General features: G+C 41.4%; 1 protein-coding gene across 3 annotated transcripts in view; it reads right to left on the bottom strand.

Annotated features, from left to right (window-relative positions):
• Positions 1–352: 352 nt before the first annotated feature.
• Positions 353–20,358, bottom strand: part of MTOR (mechanistic target of rapamycin kinase) — a 54,091-nt gene continuing 34,085 nt past the window's right edge. For 2 of the 3 annotated variants that reach the window (XM_082069680.1, XM_082069682.1), the window contains 27 exons: positions 19,574–19,689; positions 18,170–18,247; positions 17,680–17,787; positions 15,689–15,814; positions 14,924–15,055; positions 13,685–13,800; positions 12,372–12,489; positions 11,426–11,632; positions 10,912–11,012; positions 10,556–10,652; positions 10,045–10,143; positions 9,324–9,446; positions 8,706–8,888; positions 8,300–8,434; positions 8,023–8,197; positions 7,657–7,792; positions 6,828–6,975; positions 5,979–6,101; positions 5,668–5,750; positions 4,857–4,929; positions 4,271–4,345; positions 3,625–3,760; positions 3,163–3,228; positions 2,742–2,822; positions 2,391–2,471; positions 1,842–1,947; positions 353–1,316 (listed from right to left, as the gene is read on the bottom strand). In XM_082069680.1, coding sequence (XP_081925806.1) covers positions 1,301–1,316; positions 1,842–1,947; positions 2,391–2,471; positions 2,742–2,822; positions 3,163–3,228; positions 3,625–3,760; positions 4,271–4,345; positions 4,857–4,929; positions 5,668–5,750; positions 5,979–6,101; positions 6,828–6,975; positions 7,657–7,792; positions 8,023–8,197; positions 8,300–8,434; positions 8,706–8,888; positions 9,324–9,446; positions 10,045–10,143; positions 10,556–10,652; positions 10,912–11,012; positions 11,426–11,632; positions 12,372–12,489; positions 13,685–13,800; positions 14,924–15,055; positions 15,689–15,814; positions 17,680–17,787; positions 18,170–18,247; positions 19,574–19,689 — 3,038 coding nt within the window. In that variant the 3' untranslated portion in view covers positions 353–1,300. The remainder of the gene's footprint in view (positions 1,317–1,841; positions 1,948–2,390; positions 2,472–2,741; positions 2,823–3,162; positions 3,229–3,624; positions 3,761–4,270; positions 4,346–4,856; positions 4,930–5,667; positions 5,751–5,978; positions 6,102–6,827; positions 6,976–7,656; positions 7,793–8,022; positions 8,198–8,299; positions 8,435–8,705; positions 8,889–9,323; positions 9,447–10,044; positions 10,144–10,555; positions 10,653–10,911; positions 11,013–11,425; positions 11,633–12,371; positions 12,490–13,684; positions 13,801–14,923; positions 15,056–15,688; positions 15,815–17,679; positions 17,788–18,169; positions 18,248–19,573; positions 19,690–20,358) is intronic. The other variant, XM_082069681.1, reaches the window with a different exon arrangement.

Raw genomic sequence — 20,358 nt, 5'->3', positions numbered from 1 at the left:
TGCAGTGCTGGCACAGGGGAAGCCCAGGCAGGACAGTGACATAACCCACGCTGTCCTTTGAGCAGTGGCTTGGACTCTGAGACCAAAAAAGCTGATGTTCTTACTGCACAGATGACGGCATCTGCTGGAAACCAAAATTTAAGGGCTGGATGGTCAAGTTTCTATGACATGAGTGACATCACTCAGTCCTGGGACTTTGGCCTCCAGCTGCTACCAGAACTACAGCCAAGCACCTGAACTGATGCAGACAAATACAAGCATGGCAACAGGAAACTTCAAAAAACAATTCTTAACCTGCTTCCCTGTCTCTTCCTAAGTACTTAGGAACAAACAAGAACACCGTCAAAATACATACATTTTGGTGTAATTTATTGGCACAAAAATATTCAAATACAACATTGCATCTAAACACAGCTACTCTGTTGTATTTTGTGCATTGTTTTTAATATTTTTAATTCATAAATCATAACTTTATCTTCACCCTCATGTTTAACCACCATTATTTTGCGTTTCAAGTTATAACATTTGCCTCCTATGCCAAGTACTCACCGTCCCTGGTTATTTCCCAATACTGCTTTTTAATCCAGACACTGCAGGAAGCTCCCAAGTGATATTTCATTTGTACCCTACACCAAATTTGCCACCGATGGGTCTGCACAGAGGCACCTGACTTTGCTCAGCTCGAGCTTTTCCATTCTGGGATCCGCTCTGTTATCCTGATCTAGTCCACAACACGACTCCTGCACATGAGCGGATAGACAGCTTCCAATTTTGGGGCAAGAATAGAGTTTGAAAACATGGTAACATGATAAAACAATGGTAAAATTCCGCTTCTCTTCTTTTTCCTTCCAGTTATCCAGCTCATCCCCAAACCTCAACGAAGCCTTGTGTATCGAGCTCACTGCAGCCACACCAACAGAACTGACCAGGGCAATAATTAATCTGCAAATGACTTAGTTACATTGCAAAGTAAGTCAAAACCCGTATATAGTTATTTTCAATGGATCACCAGTTCCCCAAAGACCAAGTGTCCCCATAGACATCTGTGGTACAATCAGTCTTCGCTGTCCTGGACGCCCAAATCACGCCTTGTGTTTCAGACAGCTTGTGTTTCTCCAACAGCAGCTTTACATTGGCTTGAACCAACTTTTAATATACAATAACTCTTTTCATTTACATTTCAAAATATTTGACAAAAGGCTGTATTTCAGTCCAACGTTCAGTTTGTATTTGTAGAAGAGCAAGTTTGGAGTGCAAAAGCCTCCGGAATAAAAGGCTGTGGATACTTTGGAATCTTCTGTTACCAGAAAGGACACCTGAAGAAAACAGAGATATTGTAGGAGTGCTGGCTTGCATAGTTTCACAGAGGCAACACTGAGAAGGACTGAGATTCCACAGTAACTAAGCACCGTTTTAGTACAGGAAAAGCTGACAGGTGATCTCTGTGCTTCTTTCCAGCTAATTAACGGTTAAAAAAGCTAAAAAGATCTATTTCCTTAAGCATAGCCCAAAGTTGGCTAACTCAAAAGGACAGTAAATCATCTTTGTTTACTTAACATTTGATTCTCCACTGTAACCAAAATCAGTGACCACCACATGCTGTATTTCAAATGCTTAAACGTTCAGGCTGATTGTGGTTTAAATGTTCTAAAATCCCTGTCATTCCAGGAAACAACAACTTTCTTACTGAGTCCCTGGCACAGCTCTGCAAAATTTACCACCGCAACATGTGCAAAGGCTCCTACATAAAACTAACTACAGTAGTGACATTTTCCTGAGCTGTTTTCTGCGTGGATTATTCAGAGATGAATTTTGCAAGGCTGGTTGAATGACACACTCACCATCCAATGTAGCACTGGCACAGATTCTCGTGAGAAGTCGCTTGCTTGATGAGCAGTTCTACTTGTGTGGGTACATCAAGAGTTTCGTCGTGAGAGAAGTCTCGACCTTTGAAATGAAAGGATGGAAAACGACATAAATGGAAATCACAAATCACAACATAACTTGCTGCTGGGTGGCAAGCTGAGGATTGATAGGACTGTTAACCACCCTTCCCTTCCGGTACATAAAATGCAAATTTTTCCAAAAATGGAGAACCTCTAAAGGCAGACAGAGCCCAGAACCCCATTCTCCCTATTATTATGGTTTCTTCCTTTTCTCCAAATAATAGATAAACCAACAATAGATAACTTTCCAGTAGCTGGAATCCTGGTCCTAATCCCTTCAAGTACTTTATTTGGCAGGTGGGGGGTAGTTTCTTATAAACTTTAAGAGCATAACATTTTGGTGTTAGACTGAAACAAGAAAATTAACACAAAATACAAACACCAAAAGTGGTGCTGATCCATCTCATCAGATTTTATGTTTATCTTACACGAAAACATGCTCACCAGTGAGCTTATCTCGAACCCTGTTGATGATTTGAATTGCCTTCTTATTTAGAGCTTCTGGCTTCACTAGACCATCTCCTACTAAAAGACAGAGGAAAGAAAATTAGGACTTCACCTGAACAACAAAAATATCCGTACTGCTGTTACATCTGCTCCTCGCAAACATCACAAATACCATTTGGAGAGCAAATAAACCCAGACACCAGCACATTACATCGCTAATTATATTCCTCATTTATGCTGTCAAGATCTGTATCTGCCCCACCTCACGTAATTGTAATTGGATCATGAAGGAATTTTCTGATCTAAGAACCATTTCTTCATCAGTATAGAAACAACATGGAAACTTACTGAAGGAATGGATGGATTCAGGCACTGTGGTCCCAGTTTTCTTATGGGCGGTCTCACCCAGTTCCACACTGTCCAGCATTTCTGTTGAAAAAACCCACAAATATAAAAGTGTAAATGTGAAACTGAAAAGCAGATCCGATGATTACTTGCCAGCTTTTGCACACTAATATTTGGTAGCTACGTAACTAACTATCACCAACTAGACCTTGGATTACATCAGACGCCCCAGAACGGTGTTAACGTAACTGTAACGAAGCATCTGCTTTTTGAGCCAAAGTATTGAACTCACCACAGTCCTAAAACTAATGAAAATAAGATTATCTGTCCACTTTTGAGGACTGAAAATATTTACTGTCTTGTGCAGTGCTAAAAAAAACCCAAACCATTCCAAACATTCATGGCATCCATCTTTTCTACTCACCTACTGACTGACTGGCTGAGTAGGAGTCTGTTCTTGTTCGTGAGCGCTTGTTGCCCTTTGTATTTGCTGCAAGAAAATAAGGAGTTGAAAAGTATGAACTGGAATTTCAGTGTTTCGTAGCAAATTCGCCCACAAACAATACAGATTGACTACCTGTCTCTTTTCTCCAAATTTTACGCCACCTGAAATAGTTTTCAATTTCCTTATGACAACTAATACAAAAACAACCCAAACCATTTTCGGTGTAGCTTAGTTTGGTGTTTGTGTGTAAAGGCAAAAGAGTTTTAACCACTGTGGTAATTTACAATCCATAAAACCATGTGCATACAGAAATAACACTTGCAAACCAACAGTTTAATCAGGTTGTCTTCAAAGAGACATTGGATTTCACGTGTCTGGATTTCTTGTATGTAATCAGACTGATTATTCTCTTGCTGTCACTGTTTCATCAGAATCACTTACTGTCCATCAGCCGCCAATTCAATAACGGATCGTACACGAAGGCTTCCAGCACAGCCATGACACTGTCCTTGTGTTCACGCAGCACTTCCATCACCGTGTGACAGGTGATTCTGTAATTGCCATCGAGACCTGTCACCTTCAGAGGAGAAAGAAGTGACTTAACCGCGCTGCTTCGTTCACTATGTGACTCCAACCCTGATCTGCGGGGAGCTGAAGTAGCTTGTGAGCTTGTGCTTTGAACTGGAATTCTCTGTGTCTGTTCATTGAGAACAAGACAGATGTTTGTTACAAACTGAGAACCCTTCTCCCATTAAGTTGACCATTAGGGAGTTCCATGCCATTGGCTGTGTCTGGTTGATGCAAACAGCTGTTTGAAATGAGGAAACTAAGGAAGGCCCAGGAAACTGGATGGATTTCAGGCTCCTTTTTTTTTCCTCCTCATCAATTTTAAGTTGCTTTCCAGGGTAATGTATTGTAAAGATCACAGGAGATATTTTAACTTACAGAAAATGCCTCTGCAATATTAACACCTCAGGTTCTTAAGGAGTGGAGAGGTTGAGCCACAACAGAAAATACAGGAAAAACTGAGAATCGGTGCCATTTTCCTTAGGAACAATCCCCTTTGTATTAAAGAGGGGATGCTTACCTCCATGGCATTTGTCAGCATCCTCGTTAACCTAAACGGAATCTTCTCAGGGAACTTTTCTCTTGTCATTGCAACCTAAACACACATGGTAGAAAATCAGTAAATTAATAGCTCACATTTTATTTAAGACTTAAGAACTCTTGGGTGTTTTTCTGCTGTAATCTTGAAGGTCGCATTTCAAGTAGGAAATAAAGTCACAGCTCTACGTTCCTCAGTTTCCACAAATTCTTGGGCTAAGCTAGATAATTAACTTGATAACAGAGGGAAAACTCAAAAGCATGTGCCCAGCTGCTAGCATCAGGTAACACAGACTGCCTATCAGCAGCTTGAATTACTCCAAGAAATTGTATGGAAAAGTGATGTTAGCACTTGTTTGCTCGTCGCAGAGGTCAGTTAATCCCCAAACCAAGCCTCTGAAATAAAGCATCTATTATTTTCATCTTGCCTGCTGATAAAGTGAAGCCCAAAAGAGAGCCAAAGGGCTCACATTCCAAGGTCAGTTTGTCCTGGCTTATAGATTAATTTTTGTGCCATCAGAAAATGTGAAATATTATGAAAAATTTAATGTCCAAATACAAAGATTTACCTCGAAACAGTCCCCAAAGTCGATATGCAGGATCTTTCCGCTCAGTCTGTCTAACATCAGATTGGAGGGGTGTCTTTGATGAAGGAGTAGGAGAAAAAACAGGGTGACAGACCATTATAAAAAACCCAAAGTAAATCACAGCAGTTCCAGTCTGAAATGACATTTATCTTCGTGAACAAGAACAGCCAGTGACAGCTCGCTTGTCCGAGATCTTCAATCTCAGGATGAACAGAATTGCTTCCTGACAGTGCATCTATCACATTATTTCTGTAATTACCTCTCAGGAGTTAGAAATCTTCTCACCTTGGAAGATAAACAACCTATTGGACCAGAACCATCAGTACATTTTCTTGGATATGAACATTTATTTTCCAGTTTGGATACATTTTTCTACTTGTTTCACGGTTTTTCATTTTTTCAGTATAGAAAAATGTAATGAATTATGGTACAGGTGATGTAATGCAAATTAGATTCCCACCAGAAGAGAAGAAAATTCGTGGTCAATGGGGTGGAGTCCAGTTGGAGGCCTGGATCTAGTGCAGTGCCTCAGGGGTCAGTACCGGGGCCTGTATTATTCAATATATTCATCAATGATTTGGATGAGGGAATAGAGTGACTATCAGCAAGTTCCTGCTTCACAGAATAAATGCCCACCAGGGTTGAAAATAACAGAGCACAATTAGGTCCCGAAAGACGGTATCGTTCCAACTCAGCAATAACCACAATGAAAGATGAACAGACCCAAGGAATGAATAGATAGGCCTACACATTCTGTGCTTTTATTTAAAGAAACCTTTAAAATTTCACTTACCTGTCCCCAAGGCCCAAAATGTACCCAACCATTGACATCACAGCCAGAGAACGAGTGTAGTTTGTTCTTCTGTCAAACCACACCTACACGTGGAGACAAAAATAGAGAAAGTCAGGCAGGCACATTGCATGTTTGAGCTTATATTTTAATGTGTACGTTAACAACTTGCATACATGTGTGGATACACATTCTGCAGCAATTCATCTGGAGTTTAGGAAGAATAAACACCATCTTCTCACTCATTCTGCAGAGAAGGTAAATCCACGTTATGCTGATTGCCAAACACAAGCCATTATTTGTGCTGAACTCACCTCGGAGCTTGGACTCTTCAGCCACAGCAGTTTGGCGAGGTCATCACCAGCTGTGTTATTGACAGCGTGTTCAAATACTTCTACTTTCTGCATCAGAGTCAGGTGGTCATAATCTGGAGCCATCTATAATTGAGAAGTGACATTCAGCAACTCAAAAATGAAGACAATAAAAAACCCCAAACCACCTCCAGTAATCCTAGTTATACTATGAGAAACACAGTAAAGACAAATAATTTCCTATCAGGTTTACATTGAAATTATTTGTAGACCGACCACTCCATTCCCAAACACAGTGAGATGACCACCCAACAGTGAAGACTTCATTTAAAACGTGATAGCAAATGATTTAGCATCCACAAAGGAGTTCATAGCCATATTTAATTAAAATACCACAAAATAAATATGTTTCAAAAACCATTATCCAAATAAGTCTTCTGGATTGGCACACGCTTTCCTTTTTGGCAGGCAATTCCAGCTTTTCTAGCAATGTTCAGTTTCTCCAGTCTGTCTAATTTTGGCCTCGTTGCTTAGACACAATATTTGGAAGTGCCAGCAGCACGGGACCTTGTACAAGCCACATCACAGTGACGCAAAATTCCAAACACATTTTAGTCACCAGATGGTGACAACTTGTGGTCACTGCTAAAACAGGAAAGGAGAAACAAATACACGCATAGCCAATTTTACCTCTCAATAGCATTTTATAACTCTTATCTGATATTTTTGCACTTATTACTGGTACCAATAACAATCAGAAAACAGAAGAACAAGCTGCACAGCATTTTTCTTCATTAACACACTGGAGTCCTAAAAGGATGTACCAAAAACTCTGTCAGCTTTGCCCTTTACCCTCAGCATGATGCGATGTTCTATGTTCAGCAGGATCTTCTTCTTCTCTCGGTAGTCTCGGATGAGCGCGTGCAGCGTGTCACAGTGGGGGACCCAGCCAATCAAGCCGGAATTTGTAGACAGCGGAATAACAGCGTATCTCTGGATGCTACAGGAAAAAATCAAAATGAGAATCATAGCTCAAAATGGTTTATGTTGTGAATTATGACATTTCAAGACACTTAAAACAACTGCTACTAAATCTGGTTCTCGTCCAGGTTGTCTCTTCAGTAGTTGCTCTGCTTTTCTTCTTTTCAAACAGACATGAAACATCCATTTGGATAGACTGCTGCCAGATAATCTACAGACATTCTCAAAGCTTACGTGGTTTTCACTGAAAGACTGCTTTCAGAAGGTACACGTTATCTCACTCATCGTGATCTATGATTTGCACATCACATTTGATATATTCATCCTTGAAAGACATTGCACAGAACTGCAGTCAGCAACTATTCAACAAGCTATTTAGTGACTATAATAAAGAATCCTTGATAAAGATCCCTGTTCTCAGGTTCCTAAGGCAGCACTCAAGCTATCAAAATAAGGGTTACCTCAAAGACCATAACTATTTATGAGATGAGACTTCAATTAAATAAAAAACCCAGTCCCTCAGGATGCATTTCCTCCAAGTTTGAATTCAGTGAATGTTTTTTCTCTCTTTTTTTTTAAATTAACTCGGTTCCAAGATTTGTCATTTCCTCAAAAAACAGCTGATTGTTCCAAGGATTACTTGGAAACTGCACCTATGCCGAGTGTCACTTGAGCATAAGCACATCCCCACAGCACGTACCTGAGGTTTTTACGAAGAGAAGTTGGGTCATTTGCTAGCAGAGTGTTGACCAACCCAAAAAGCTGCATCACTCTCTCATCTTGGCGAAGGTCTTCATGACCTTTCAGAAGGAACACAAACTCGTGCCCATTGCTTCCTGTGGAAGAAATAATACACAAAAGTTTACTCTTGCTGAATAAACAGACAAGAGCAAATACACGTGCACGCAAGAACGGGAAAGTGTGGCAGTTAGACTGACCAGAGAACTAAGAAACATCTCACTTGAAAGGAAATGTTGGAGAGGTTTTACCTGTAAATATGCAGTTTGACTGAAAGCAGTAACTATTTAAATGCTAGAATAGCTAAGTGAAAACTGCGCACTCTTACCCATTAACGTTAACTTCCTGGGCCGCTGCTTGGAGGTGATGACCTGCAGTGAGGGTGCAATGGACTGAATGCGTATGATGGGCTGGTTGGGATCGTACGTTCCTGGCACTGCCAGTTCCAGGTCCCGGCACATTAAGAGTTTTGGCGATACGTACTGTAGTTCCAAAGAAGTGAGCTACCAAAAACAAAAGAAACACAACCCCCCAGAATTACAGCTAAATCTCACTGAGACACCTGAAGAGTTCATGCTGGAGAGGGACTGTATCTCTCCCCCCACCTGAGGCAGCTGCTTTGAGATCCGCCGGAACACATGGTAATAGAGATCCCAAGCCTGAGTTAGGTCTTTGACATTTCCTGACTTCATGTACTTCCTGCACCATTCCTGAGCTTCCATTAGATCTCTGCCATAGGCCTAGGGAGGAAGTGGAAAAAAACACAGGAAAAATAAACATTTCTATGAGAGACATCCATACTACCATGGCTCTTGTAGTACTGCAGTCACCAAAACCGACACAGATCTGAAGATAAACGTCAGTGACGAACTCTGCAACAAACTTAGCGAGTCCCAAGAGATTTACTCTGTGTTAGACTGCAAAGGTCACTGTACCACACCTGGGCAGGTGGCTGTCCTGCCCGTTTTTGAGGGTGTGCAGAAGGTGATGCTCTCGGCCCTTTGCCGATACCTGATTGAAAGATGTCTCTTTTAAAGTCTGAGGCCCACGCTCCATCATCGCATGAAGTGGTTCCAGCACCTCAAACATTCCCTTCACGTTCCGTTCTCCAAAGTACAGACGAGATGCTTCTTCCAGCCCTTCATGCCACATCTCATGCCATAGGATGGCTACACGGATTAGCTCTTCACTCACCTGTTTTAGGACAGGAAAAAGATTAAAAGCCTAAAGAAAAACACTGACTATATACTGACTTATAAATGTGAAACTACTTTCTCCTCTAATGATTATATTTGCTGCTGGCAGCTAGAGGGAGCCACAAGAACTCCCACTGTACTCTTCCACTTCTTTCTGCAAGGAGCCAATCGGGCTTTTCTTACCTTATTTGTTGCCTTTGAAATTTTCTACATATTTGTGCAGCTTGGCCTGAAAACATTACTTTTCATTTATTCATAAAAGTCTTTAGCAAATGAATCAAATTATACTAATACTGTAACATCTTCCAAATATAAAAACCCAAATTAATTGTACTTGAAGAAAACTAACAACTAATAGTAATTTTGTGTTATTATATGTGTGGTACATCCATTCCTGAAACACAATACACTTTATGTCCCATTAAGTACTCACCATCATTGCCTGCTGCACCAGAGTGTTACTGTGCTCACACATGTTTTTCAAGATCTTATTCGCAGCGTTGTGCCGAGCAGTGGTTGTAGATTTAGAGGCCACAGTCAAAGGATAGATCAAAGCCTACAAGGGACATCAACCAAAACTTTTAGAATTTTAGAACCGTGCAGAAGAGCTGCATAAATGGAAGGATTAGCAAAGCATTAATAAATAGCAGCCTTAGGGCTAGACAAGAGAAAGCAAGCAAGCTTTTGGAAGAGGTGATAGAAATTTGCTGTTCAATGCCTTCCAACCTGAAAAGCTCACAAGACTTTAATTCACTGTGTAGCAGAATGAGTTTGAGAGCCTGTATCAAACTGGAAGAACAAAAAACTGGTTTTAGCATTTTGTGATTTTCCACACTGTACGGAATAATTCAGACAAACTGTCTGTGGGGGAGTCTCATAGTAGTCACTTAATGAGATTTAAGTAGGCGATTTGTACTGCCCAGTATTCTATCAGACAGAGAGAGCTTCCTCCACTGCATGGCTCATCCACCTCTTCTCTCCATTTTTATGTGAATAGTGCTGAGGTGAAAAAAGCAGCAGCAGAAATTATCCCCACCCTCACTATCCTCCCTTGCTGTGACTTCCAGCACAGGCATCTAGACTAGGTGACACGGAACAGAAAATGCTGCAATTGGTTACTAGTCTGGAAATTTCTCCTCCAACACAAAGCTTACCTGGGGATGGTACCGTCCAATATCTGTCAGGAGCTGATGAATGAGACGTCCTACTAATGGTCGAGGAGTGTCGATTCTTGCTATGAGCTGAGGGATAACCTAGTAGTAAGGAGAAGTAAAATAAACATCCCTGTCATCTCATGTGTCCAGTTCACAAGCTGTTCTGCCCTCTGCTAGAGACCTCACGGTCTCTCAAAGAGACAGACAGGCCCAGAGCAGCACAGTGGTGCTTTAGACTTGATCGCCACTGAATGCATATCTTCAATTTAGAAATTTTCATTCTTTCTCATTCATATGCACTCATCTGCAAATAAATAGAGAAATGCACACAAGAATGTTTCTCATGTCTCTTTTCACGATGCTTGTTAAATCAGTTACACATCGTACTGCACACTGCTCTCAGCACACACCTACAGAGGATCCTTTAGCAAAGGAGCATCATGGATACCATGTAACAGAACCCAAGGTCCCCCCAGAACAGAGATCTATCTTAGCCCTTGGTGTTCCTTACCTGCAGCCAAGTGTCTATTTGGATTGCCTTGACTCCTTCTACCAAAGCCTCGTTCACTTCAGGCCAGTGACCATAGTCAAACCACAGAGTAAGGACTCTGAAAAAGAGAAATAGATTTGTTAGGAATGGAACAAAAAAATCCCCATTCCAGTCAAATACCTTCAGATCCATTTACAAGTGACTCTTCTTCCCAGAACCTGGAGATAGTAGGATAAGGGCTAATGCACCTAACATAAATTAGCTTGGACTGAAGCGCTCACTTAGTTTAACCATAAAGAGCTGAAACAGGTTCTACCTAATCCTAAACCATGTGCCTTATCAGCTGGATTGTATTTACTATGTGCTTTATTATGTACCTTAGAGTGTCTTGTAGATTGTTTCCTCGAGACAGAGATATGGATCGGAAGAAACCCTGGACAGCAGGGACTGTGTACATCAAGAGGGTCTTGGATAAATCCTTTTGGAATGAAAATTGCTGCGTTAGTTCTACACAAGCACATCAGCCCACATGAATCCTAAACTTAGCAAGGGAAGAGAGGGAGAAATACATGGGAACAGCGATCTAATCCACATTATAGTTGACTTCTGCTAATACTCCTCACAGGGCACGTTGTCCCTAGAATTTATTTCACAGTTAACTTACAATCATTTCCATTTATTTAGTCCTCTTCCCTTAAGACTGAGTTAACCTGAACTTCCTCCCTTTTGCTGTAAGCTATGAGCATATATATATATATATATTTATACAGACACATATACAGATAGCTTCCACAAGCCAGGTATGCCTAGTAGCTTGTTCCCCACCATAACATTTTCCTGCATCTAAGCACAAAGTACCGATCCCTCGGCAGAAAGAGGGAAGGAAGGTACCTCTGTGACTTTTTTCTGCACTGGAGATGGGATGGGACTGTTCTCAGTGCTCTCTGCGTCACTCTCACTATTGCTGCCCTCGGTGTTAGCGCTGGTGATGCTGGCTCCGCTGGCATGACGTAATTTCTTCTTCTCATCTCTGGCCTGGTTTTGATGTTTGTAGTGAAGCACTGCTTCAAAGTTCATCACTGCCCAGGCGTGCCAGGCCTGCCAACAAGGGAGAACAAAAGTCAAAAGGAATGCCCTCTGCAACCTGTACTATTATTAGAGATAATAACCCAACTTTTCTGAGTCCATGGGCAACAGTAGTAAGTACAACCCCGCAGGCAACACAATGCTTTGCTTTCTCTAATCACTTGTAGTTTTAACTGCCTTATTATCTTAAGTAACATCATGGTGAGTTCTTGGCTGGAAGCTCCCGTTTAGATATCAAAGAAAAGGAGCTCTGTACACCTCATTTTTCACACCTTAAAATGAAGATGAGTATGTTAGGACTAGGGGAGGTGTAACAGGAAGAAATGCAGGAGATGGCTGCCCCAGAGATCTGGCAACAAATATTAATTGAAATTTCACAACCCTGAAATCAAAGGTTCTTTGGAGAATCACCAACACGGACGCTTTCCTAGTTCAAGTTTACTGAGTGAGAATAAGTTACATTTTTTTTTCCATTTAGACTATCCTTGCTCCTTCATTGTTAACTGACAGGAGAGTAAGTCCCAAAAGCAAGAATAGAAGTTGAATTGTGGCCTAGATTTACCAGTCAGATAAAATTCTAAACAAGAATCTTGTGGTTGCCATATGCTGCTTTCTTACTTTAATCCTACTTGCAGTAACAAGGCAGATAGTTATAGATCTTCCTATGAACACCTTCCTTCCCTGTAGTATGGGATGTGAACAAATTTACTGATCTCTCTGCAATGGCACCTGGAAGCTTTTCCTTACTGACCTTGTACCAGTTGCGATCATGCTCTGTTGCAGCACTGTAGTATTGCAGGACTTTGGGGATGGTACTTTCATTGATGCCTTGCAGGTTCAGCTGCCACTCACCCAGTTTGAGGAAACACCTGGTTAAGCAAAGGGATTATTGACTCAGAACCTAGAAGGAGAAGGAAGCCTGCTGGATTAAGAGGCAGAATTCTTATCTGGAGACATTTCACGTGGTGAACCCACTCAGTGAGCCTCTTCTGCAAACTGGGAACATACATGTTAACATGTGAGGTTCAAAACACCCACATCCTGCTTGTAAGTGTGGAGTTAATGGTTTAGGGAAAGAGGTGAGGGCCAAACTTTGTTCCTAATTTATATCAGTTATAAAATAAATGTAAGAACTAGCTAACGGTAACATCAAAAGACTTCATCGGCAGTGATAAAAAGCACACAGCATATGTGCTGGCTAGCTACACCTATCACCATACGAGCCAGCCTTCTGGAGAGAACACTGCAGCAGAAACAGTGGAAACACAGCAACTGCACTTCCCCCAAGCCAGAACCCCGTTAAGTCATCCCCTCCCTGAAGAAAGGAAAAACAACATATTTTTACTGCAGTAAGGTGGGGCTGTGAAGGCTTGTGCAAAGCTTAATACTTTGGTCTCTCAGCAGGCTTTAAATGGCACAGTTACACAAACATCCTCCCTATTTTTTGAGTTTTCCAGAAAGCACTAAGCAAGAAAAGTATTGTGCGCATCTCATTACTAATTTGCCTTCCATGACAGTCACTAAAAAAAAAATAAGATGATGCTACTATCAAGCTCCTGTTCTCATAAAAGCAAATTACATGCATGACTCCCTTTAAAAAAAAAAAAAAAAGCAAACTTTCAGTAATAAGCACTATGCAGTTTCATCTTTAAACTGGAAACAGCAGATCTGGCACCTCCAGATCCACAGAGGAAAGTGGAGATTATAAGATGTGTTTTTAATACAACAATATTTTAAGAGATGATCACATGCTGGGCACCTATTGCCCAAAGTGCTGCTGTTGTATTAAGGGCACAGCTGGGCCAAGCATGTGCAAAGTGTTTCTTTCCAACTGACTGGATCTCCTGAAAACCACAGAAACAGCCATCCTGAGAGCAGTTACTGAAATTATGTGATAGATAAGAGTGTAATACCAAACAGGTCTCTACCAGCTAAATGAGAAACCCCCTACTGTTTTTAAGTACAGGCCTTGTCTGAAATGTGTCATCTGCACAGGCTCCACAACCGCAGGAAAGCTGCTGGTTTCACTACATGGCTAAAGGGTGACAAGGACCAGGTGCTGACCGTGCCATGAGCTTGTGGAGCTCCTGCTTGTGCTGCTGGTCCTCGGTCGCGATCGCATGCTGTGCCTGCTGCTGCATCGTCTGCACGAAGTGCTGCATGTGCTGGAACGCATCGATCTGCAATGGGATGAAGGCTGGGTTAAGGGCTGCCGGGGTTAAATACAGCTTCATGAGAGAGGAAGACAATGTGGAAATAAACTTTCACTGAAAGTAAAAAATACAGGTTCGTTTTCTTTCAAAGCCTTTTAGTCATTTACACAGAATGACCTTTTACTGCTCATGCAGAGCGAGACTCCAGTAATGAGACAGGGATATATCCTTGCATGCACTGAGCATGCACCTTGAAACCAGTCCAGCAACTTCAACAATCAAGCAAATATTCATAGCTTATGAACGGTATCTTTTTTTTTCTGTTTTCATGGGCTTCATGTAGTCTTGAGTCAGTTGATTTTAGATACATTCTCTTTCCCCCAGCCCTTAATCTTTGTGCCTTCTTTCATTCTGCTTTCTACAACTGCACTGGTTTCCTGTATCTTATCTGCCTATTTCTTTATCACAGGTCAAACACAGAAAAATCCACTTTTGCTCAAATAGGCAGGCAGAGAAAACCCATATACTTCTTGGGTCATTTACTGAAGAAAATAAGAGACCACTACACTGTTTTGCAAAGCCAATAGAACAGGGCCTCATCAGCAGCTCCTTCTGTTTTTTAAATTCAAATAAAGAGTAGTTAGGTCATGGCAATGTTCCCATAGCACAGGCTCTGCTCCAGTGCTGGCAGTCCAAGAGACAGGAAAAATAAAAAAAGATGTGGCAGAATATGAGGATAAATGGAGGCTTTAATGTATATTAAAAAAAGAGAGAAGTTATCCAGTCTGGAGCTTATTGGATTTGATTATGTAAATTCTCCCTGTGTTGCAATGTCAAAAACATTCACCCTAGGCTCTTTGGAGCCAAATTGTTCCCATGACAAAGCCCTATGTACTTTTCAGCCGTCTTTCAGTTAGAAATTTTCAATAATGTCCTTAATAAAGGTCAGTTCTGCCCAGAAACTAAGTACAAACTGTTCAGGATACTTTTCTAAAACTAGTATTAATAAAAACTTTTCTTCGCTTTTCTAGGTGAGCAAACCCAAAACCTTCAGCCTTGACTTTGTTCAGTGGGGATTACGAAGAGCTAACGTGCATAGCATCACACAAAACCTGAGCAATGAAACGTAGAGTACTATGTTCTTTCGTACCTTACGGGCGCTCTTCCACATGTGTTTCATGTATGCGTAAGTCACTTGAGGATGTACTGTTGGCAACGGGTGATCCAGCTGTCGAGACGGATCTACTCCCAAGAGCAGGACAAGTGTCTTATGGGCCAGAGCCTGGAGAAAGTTGCAAAGAGAAAAAGCAGGTTAAAAAAGCTCGTTCTTGCCTCCATTTCATATTGACTGTAGAATTACCCACCACTAAAAAATACCTCCAACCCTCCACATAAAACACAGACACAGGAGCCTTATGAAGACTCCCTGGGCTCATAAGAATATCACAGGATACACCATAAGCCTTCACTGGGATCAGAACATTAGATTCTCATTTCAGAATCCAGTAGAGAGTGTGAAGTGTCTGTTTCAAGTATTTTTGGTAGCAAATCTTGTAGTGTATGTAGAAATAGGACTGTAGTGTTCAACCATAACAACATTGCATTCTAGATTTGACAGAGTGCTTTAGCAGAGAGAGTTATTATTAATAATCACCAGTGCAGCATACAACAAAAATTTGGCTCTGACACTCCCCGGTATTGCACTAGTCCCACAGAAATAACCTTGGCTACAAGCATGAACTCCACACTGGTTCCAGTTTTAGTATTTCAACAATTTCTGACCAGTCTCCTCCTCAGACACAAGCCCATTCCACTTGGGCAATTAAAGTATTTGGAAATGCTCAAGGTTGAAGCAGCATTACAAAGCCAATCGTCTAAGAATCTGCTGTAGAGGGTAGAGCTTGGCAACGCTCACCAGTCTCCCGCTCTTGCCACACAAGCTGGCATACTTGAGCCAAGTTCTCATGTCCTCATGCGGATTCACAACAAGAGATCGGACCATCAGTATCCTTTGCCAGTCTTCCACAATTCGTTGACAGCCCTGAGAGAAGAGGGAAGAGAGAATTTGTTAGCATTTTATCTCCAATATACTCCACAGAGCCTTAATTCAGAATTTGAAGGGATTTTTCCCAAGATGGAGAGACTTCAGTTCCCGTAACTCACAGCAGACCGACATTACCAAGTAGCTGGCTATTTCTCCAACACTGCAATGCGAGAAGTTGGTTAAGTCCTTGACTCTTATTCTCTGCAGCCAGCTCAGTGTTTGCAGCCTAACAATAACCTCTAATGAGAAAAACTTCTAAAGCAGAAATGTATTAAAAATAAAAAATAATAAAAAAATCAAGGAAGCTCTTTATACAATTCCAAAACAAGTCAAGAGTTTTATAATCCTTCTCAACCTAGTTTTAAAGCCTATTTTTGGTTTAAACAGTGACAATTCTCAATGCGGGGATGGTACAAAAGCAAATGGTTGCAAAGATATTTTTGCTATGGCCCTTCTTCTTCTTGCATGTGTTGCTTTTAGAGGCTGGCATGGCTGAACTGAGATTCTGCCAGAAACTGCAGCTCCAACTGCTACGCTGCTTGTGCAGGCGTTGTCTGGTTCTTGTCTGAAGGCAGAGCAGGATGAGTCTGTATTTCAAACATTCAATGGTGCTACAGAGAAGGACAGTTGTGGAAGAGACAGTAACAATGCAATGGCCAAGTACTTCAGAGTATCAGTGATGCCCTGAAGTTTGTATTGATCCAGAGGTAAACAAAAGAATTTCCAATGGCAGAAAATACCTTTGCACCAAAGCATCTACTTCTTTCCCTTTCTCCCCAAAACTGAGGGTGGAGAAGTTCGGCAAAGCTTGTTCCCTCACACCCAAGTAAACCTCATCTGATAGGCATTTTAAAATCATTAAAAAGCAGCTATAAAATGTGCAAGAACTGCATGTACTGCTTTCAGGTCTATAAACAGCTGTACTCAGATGTTACGCTTCCTGTCACTCTCAGTTTCTCTAGCCCAGTGGAATGCTCCTGAGCTTTTCCAGACAGGAATGCAGATGGGAGACTAAAAGCTTTGTCACAGTTTCCCAAACAGCTAAAAAATATGCAGCAGCAACAGTAGTCACAGTGAAGAACTCTGCATAGGGAGAAATTGCTACCCCAGGCAGTGTGCCAAAATTTGGTATAATGAGAACATTTTACCCCAATTCTGCTTCCCCCACCCCTTGTTTCCCTTACAGGAATCACCTCTTTGAACAGTACTCCTGTATGTACTGCTTCATGGGATGATGTTCACTTTCACTATAAGGAAACAGTCTCAAAACATTTGGCTGATTTAAATCTTCAGAACTGTTTAGCATAAGAAAGGCACAAACTTCCCTTTAAACACAGGGAAAGCAGCATTGCTAAAGGTCTCTTAGAAGAGGACAAGGCTAATCAATTGGAAATGTTGTCCTAAGAGGTCAAAAAGGAACAGGACAATCTTTCACAAGTATGTAAATTCTCTGTCCAGTTCTCCAGTGCTGTGAGAGAATTCACTTCTCCTTAATGCAGCCAGCCAGGTTAAAAGTTCAAGCTAGCCTTAACCAAACCAGTATTTCCAGGTGTGATTCCACAGTGAGATAAGCAGCCTTGGAGATGATACTAGTGTCTCAGTTCTGTACACATCTATTTCAAGGCTTAAATCACCCTACTAAAGTGTCATATTAGTACACACCTCAGGAACGTTAACCAAAACAAGCCCAAACAACCAGGACAAACGCAATGGAGACAGAAAGTGTGCAACCATGTAAGCACATACACTATTGGGATAGAAAGAGAAATGGAAAGATTTGCTGAGCCATCACACTGACTCAAAAGGAAGCTGTTCTTCCCAGCACGTCACCATCTCCATCCTTGACCTTTACATAGATGTACCTGCAGTCTTTCCCACCAGATCTGGCGGATGATCTCACGGCGTTCTGGTACAAGTTTATACTGGATAACCTCTTCCAGCTCTGACAGCATCTGGCAGGACACCATAGCCTGAAGGAAACAATCACATTCCATCCCAATCACTACAAATCTATAATTAAGGAACAGTATTTTGGCATCAAAATCTGAAGTACATATGCTGCCCCACATGTAAAGGACAGACTGCTATATGCTGGTATCTTGACGAGCTGCTGATTCAAACTTTCTAAACGTCAATTCTTATTTCTTTCAAGGGCGGGAGCTCACTTCACTGTTTAATTTGTCCCAAAGCTGCTCCTGCAAAGTTACATTTCTTATCCAACAAGACCTATTTAGCTTGTGGGCCTAACACAGGTCTCATGTTTGATACAAGCACTACTCTGAAGTTTTATGCACCTTCTAGAGACAGTCTGAAGCAACCAGGAGGAGAATGAAGGCTGAATTAGACACTTACCCCATAGGCTCGGCTGTAGCTCTCTCCTGCCATGGCAGTCAGCTCAGCATCTAGCAGATCTCTGGCTTTATCGATGCACTGAAATAGAACAAGTTATTGTGGCGAAAGTGGTATGTTTTATCTAGAGTCAGCTGTTGAAACTGCTATTCATCTGTTCCATTTCATGAACAAGGCTGCCATTGCTCCCATTCCCCAACAAGACCCAGGAGAGGACGCTATCGATGGAAAGAATCAACAGGAAAACAGTGTCCAGGGGCAGCTGTAAGGGAAGCCAAGGGGGCTCCATTTATCACCTGCATAGTCTGAAGTTTGTCTTTCTATCAAATCAAAGTTTGCAGTGTTTCTAACCCAACTGTCATTGTAGAGGTCATTGTTAGCAACATTTATGGAGGAAGAGAAAAGTTCACATTTTAGTGCAAGAGAGTCAGTTACAAAAAAGCCTCAAGAAATGTCTCGTGATAACATACACTGATAGGAAATAGCTTTTACTGTTTTATGTAACTGAACAGGTTTTTATGAATTTTACAGGAGAGCAAATTCCATTTCTCTTCCTGCAACTAAGGCATGCCCTTCAAGCACAAAATAAATCCTGCTCTGGTTCCAGTCATTACATAATCTCTCATCTACAGTTTTTCCTATTCAAAATGTTAAAGGTTAATCTCAAACTCTTACCCTTTGAATGCCTGGCTAAGTTTACTGTGCACATCATCCAAAAATCTATGTATGGGTTTTGACAGAGCAGACTGAATTACTCCTCTATCTAAGTTGGCAAGTCAGTGCAGAATTCTGAGAAATTGTACTTGAGCTTCCTTGGAAAGTAAACAACATGCTTCACATCTACAGAGGGGAAAAAGTCGCTCTGCAAATCTCCTCTGTGACAAACAAGCACACCAATACAGCTCTGTTTAATAGACTCATTGCTTGCCTTGATTTCTCATCTCAATCTAAGATTTATCACTGTGACCAGAAGAATTAGACCTAAAGTGTTGGTACTTCACTGAAAAAGCTGCAAGAGACAGAAATACACGGAACTCCCATGGAGAGTCTTATGTGTGTGTTATGCCTTTTATCAGGCAATGCCTTGTAGAATGGAACCTCTGCTGGGATAATCCTTGTGCACTGTCTGACTAGAAAACAGACGTAAGAGCAAATAAGTCTCAGAACGACTAAGGCATTCTCACTCTCTGCAGCACTGGACCACTACTACCTGTACATATATTCACCGCCATGTTTCTGGAAATACAAGATAAGCTCAGTCACCAAGGTCTAACACATCAATGGAAAAAAGGTTATTGGCCAATTCATAGGTTATAGCTAACTATTTTAAAACAGCGTGTCTTTCCGTGCAGCAATACAGCCCAGTTCACCGTAAGGTTTTGGGAAGCCTACAAGGAAGAGGATTACCTGCTGAGCCAGAGAGAAAAGGTCCTGATGAAGAGCCAGCACGGCCCTGTAGAAAGCACCATCGTGGGTGTCCCGGGGGATCATGCAGGTGTATTCCTCCATGCTGTCCCACTGACCTGCAGAGACACAATCACCTTAGCAATACAACAGCCCCCTCTGCAAGAAAAGAGTAGAACTGTGCTACAGTGCTCGGACATCAGCAACTCAGTCTGAATGCTGTGCGGTGCTTCTGCCTTTCAGTCTGCTCTGCAACAGCTTGTCTGCGTTACACACAGAAACTGCATATATACATACACAGGAACTGTATATATACATACAGAGCTATAGACAAGCAGAAACAGAAGCATTTTACTTCTAGGCAAATTGTCATCCATGGGGGAAAGGTTCTTGCATTCTCTGTGATGAAGAGGTTGAAATGCTGACATTTCAAGAACATATGAATGAATGACTGTCTTACACAGTAAAATATTATTTTTTCTTAGCAAAAGCTGGTAGACAGCAAGTGACTTATAAGCTTCTCCAGTAAGTATCTAGCTACCAACATAACCGATATTTGGATCATGTATAGATTTGTTCTGCTTATGATTGTCTACTCAGCAGACACAACCTATCAAAAGGCTCAACAGATATTGTTGTAGTTTGTAAATAGGAGTCTGCCACAAATCAGAGAAATTCTATTAGTCTCATCTCAAGTCTGAGCTTTGTTCAATGTAAAACTAAGTCAAAGGGACCAGTTAAGCAACTGGTATCTGCTCAGACCACTAAGGCTGTTTGTTACTTGAGAC

Source organism: Streptopelia decaocto (assembly GCF_964273445.1).
Source record: "Streptopelia decaocto genome assembly, chromosome: 20".
Classification (NCBI taxonomy): domain Eukaryota; kingdom Metazoa; phylum Chordata; class Aves; order Columbiformes; family Columbidae; genus Streptopelia; species Streptopelia decaocto.
This window is presented reverse-complemented; position numbering and strand designations above follow the sequence as displayed.